This window comes from Centruroides sculpturatus, unplaced genomic scaffold, assembly GCF_000671375.1.
Source record: "Centruroides sculpturatus isolate CEXI.00-Female unplaced genomic scaffold, Cexi_2.0 scaffold287, whole genome shotgun sequence".
NCBI lineage: Eukaryota > Metazoa > Arthropoda > Arachnida > Scorpiones > Buthidae > Centruroides > Centruroides sculpturatus.
In genome coordinates this window covers 16,199-19,869 of record NW_019384456.1, presented here as the reverse complement: position 1 = coordinate 19,869, position 3,671 = coordinate 16,199, and the positions used below count along the sequence as shown (strand labels likewise).

Here is a 3,671-nt window from a genome sequence, read left to right as displayed (position 1 = left end):
GACTTTAAATCATTTCCAGATATTTTTGATTTCAGCAACTACCCTAACACACATGAATTATTTGATGTAACAAATAAAAATAAGCTTGGATATTTTAAAGACGAGACAGCGTCTAAACCTATAATAGAATTTTGTTCATTAAAACCGAAAATGTATTCGTATATTTTCGATAATCAAAATAAAAAAACAGCTAAAGGAATTAAAAAATCTGTTGTTAAAACCTTTAACCACGAAAAATATAAAGAAGTTTTATTTAATACTGAGCTATTAAGACATCAGCAGTATGGTATTAAAAGTAAAAACCATATTGTAACAACATATCTTCAGAATAAAATATCACTCTCCCCGTTTTACGACAAAAAATTTATTTCTGATAATGGTATAGATGTGATATCGTTCGGACATTATACTTTTTATATTTAAATTCTTCCAGATTCTCTGATATCATCTCCCCCCCAATACGGTTACATATTATTGTACAAGAGGAAACGAAATTCAAAAACTTGTTTAATACATGGTGTTTCGAGTAAAACAGTCCAAGTAAAGTCAAATAAAAAAAACGTTCTAACCGCATGTTGATCGGACTGAAAAGTTGGAAGAATATAAATTTTTTCAGTATTTTTATATTTAAAAAAATGTTAACTAAAGATTGAGCTGGGTTTGTGAGACCCACTGTGATTCACTGAGGGCTATCTCTCTGTGGCCCACCTTTACTTGTAAATACTTTAAGATTAATCGTCTGATATTTTTTTTATTAATCAAAACTGACTTAGTGTAATGATTATATAATCTTGTATTAAACTCTTAACTTATGTTTTCTTTTCAATTAGCGTTTCTTTGGAATGATAAGACAAGGAAGTGGAAGCAATTCTCATCCCACAACAGTACAGTTCTTATACCTGTACAGACTGATGACTGTGTACAGTTTGGTTCGTCCTCCCAAACGAGCATCAGTTCAAACTGATCCTGGATCTTCCCTTATTACTTTAAAAATCTTCTCCATAGTCATAAAAAACCATTTAAGGAAGTTCAAGAACAACTGGAAGAACATTTACAAAATTTGCTTTCTAATCCAAGCCTGTCCTACGGAGATACTAGTGATAGTGAATTATTAGATCATGATTATTGCTCACCAGAAACATTTAAGTTTATGCTACATTATTTAGGAGGTTACATTGTTTATCATCTACTACCATCACTCGGTTGTGACGAATGCAAAAATATATTAACAGCAAAACTTGAAGATGCTGCACCAGAGAAGACATTTACATTCATCAAATGTCGAGAAGGTTTGTTATATCTAAGCTATAAGCTTTGCCAATTGATTTACTGGGCAGAAAGCAAAGTATGTGAAAAATTAACAAACCCAAACATGGATGTTTATTTTTCAATAATGGATATCATATTAAATCAGTGTTCTGTTACATCGATGATAAGATGCGCCAATGATGGTCACAAGTCCTACTTGACCTCCAGATTTCTGAACTTTTTTGTTACCTGCATTTTTTCACGCGAACGATTAATCAATCATTTATCTCATCAGTTGAAAGTAAAAAACAGAAAAATTTTTCACTTAAAGTAAATTTTAATAGCGCAAATAATAATAATTGTATTATTATGTCAGTTTTATTCCTTGTCATTTATTTAACTAAATATCAAACTCAGCGTTTTTAAAACACTTAATAAAACATTAAACACCTTCCATCGCTGAGAAATGTTTATTTAATAAAATACATTCGCAGTCATTTACACCCGAGGATGGTTTATTCCATGAGGCTGAAAATGTTAGTGTTTTATTAAATAAACGTTTCTCAGCGATGGAAGGTGTTTAATGTTTTATTGTCATTTAGTTATCCATAAACCTGGTTTTGGGTTTAAATAAAAGCTTTTTCATTCTTATAATAAAATGCATATAAAAAATTATGAAGTCAAACTCGAAGGTTATATATCTTTCAATAAAAAAGAAAACATTCGACCTCACAGCGATTCAATCTAGCGCTCTTGAAGTGATTGCAATGCCCCTGGTGGTAACATTTGTCTCTAGTTGATTTTAGCAACGATCAAAGATAGGTAGGCGAAAGACCAGTTAATCTACCGACTCTGACACTACTAAAAAATTGACAGCATTGTAGTGATGTCACAATAAGTAATTGCTTGTTCTCCATAACAAATTGGTAATACAATATAAAAGAAAAAATTGCACATGTTAAGAAATGGAGGTGGCATATTTTTTTATGAATAAAAATTTTTTCAATGTAGTTTTATTCATGTAGAGTTTCAGTTATTCATATGAGGAATCCCAAACTTTTTCATGAGGACCAAATAGGATTCACAACAAAATTTTACAGCCCATACCAAAGAAAATCAGCAAAAAAATAATAATAATAAATGACACATTTTAAATAAAAATAATAATTTAATTTTAAAGCAAAATATTAAAATTTTGTCTGTTGTAAATTTTCTGCTAGATTTTTGTATTTTTCATTTGGCAACATAGAACTTACACACACATGCATGGAAAAGAAAATTTATTGGCATGTTTATTCTTTTTTACATTTAATTGAATTTCTAAAATTTTTTTATATGCATTTACAATATAATTACTATCAATAACTTAATTGACTTATTTGCACACCAATTATAAATGTATTTATCTATTATAAAAATATTCTAAAATTTAGTGTGAATTTGGTATGCCAGATTTAGTCTATGGGTCATACAAAGATTGGAAATATTAATAGATAGGCACCACTACATGCAATGATATATTTATTTTTATTTATATTATTATTTGCTATTGTGGAATTAAAGGTTATGATATTAAAGTTTTTACTTCAGATAAAAGTTTTTGTTATAATTATATCATTTTTATTTACAGAATATTACTGCTGAGCGTAATATGTTCTATACAATGACTATTGAACTGAGAGGAAAATTAGATGAATTGATTGGTGATGTAGATATTTCAAAGAGAATTGCAAGTGCACCTAAATGTAGACTTAGGTAATTTCATTATGGATAAAATAATAATGAATGAGGATTTCCAAATATTGAGAGTCAAGGTTTCAATATATCCACAAAAAATTTCTGGGTTACTCATTCAGATTCAATCCAGGGTCTCTTAGACAGTATGCTGTCCCCCTTTACTGTCTTGGCTATCTGGCCATTAAAAATATATCTTTGATGATATTTATAACTAGGTAGGTACACTCAAATAATATTTATAGAGGCCTTTATACAAATTTACTTAGTAGGACTATATATGTGCATCAGCCAGTCTTATGCACATATAACATATACAGGCTTATATAAAACATTTTTAGAGAAAGTTTAGAATATTCTTACATGAATATACTATATACCATAATTTATAAATTATACTCTCATATTTTCTGTACTTTTTTGATAAATTAAAATCTTTTATTTACTTATGTAAGAAATATAATAAAATTAAAGATGAAATAAACAATTCATTTTGTTAAATAATTTCTTAAAGCTAAAATTAATTAATTCACATTAAGTTATTACTGAAAATTTATTTTTATATTGCAATTAATATTAAAAAGTATTTATTTTGTTACAGTGTAAATTGATATTTCAAAACCAACCAAATTAGTGTTTTGACTAAATAAATCAGACAATACTGTTGTATGAATTTGAAATACATCCTT

At 28.1% G+C, this 3,671-nt stretch overlaps 1 protein-coding gene across 1 annotated transcript in view; it reads left to right on the top strand.

The window, feature by feature from the left end:
• Nucleotides 1-3,387, top strand: part of LOC111620680 (cilia- and flagella-associated protein 58-like) — a 47,409-nt gene extending 44,022 nt beyond the window's left edge. Inside the window, exon 11 of the mRNA XM_023362659.1 lies at nucleotides 2,879-3,387. Within this exon, the coding sequence (XP_023218427.1) occupies nucleotides 2,879-3,007 (129 nt within the window). The 3' untranslated portion in view covers nucleotides 3,008-3,387. The remainder of the gene's footprint in view (nucleotides 1-2,878) is intronic.
• The last annotated feature ends 284 nt before the right edge of the window (nucleotides 3,388-3,671 follow it).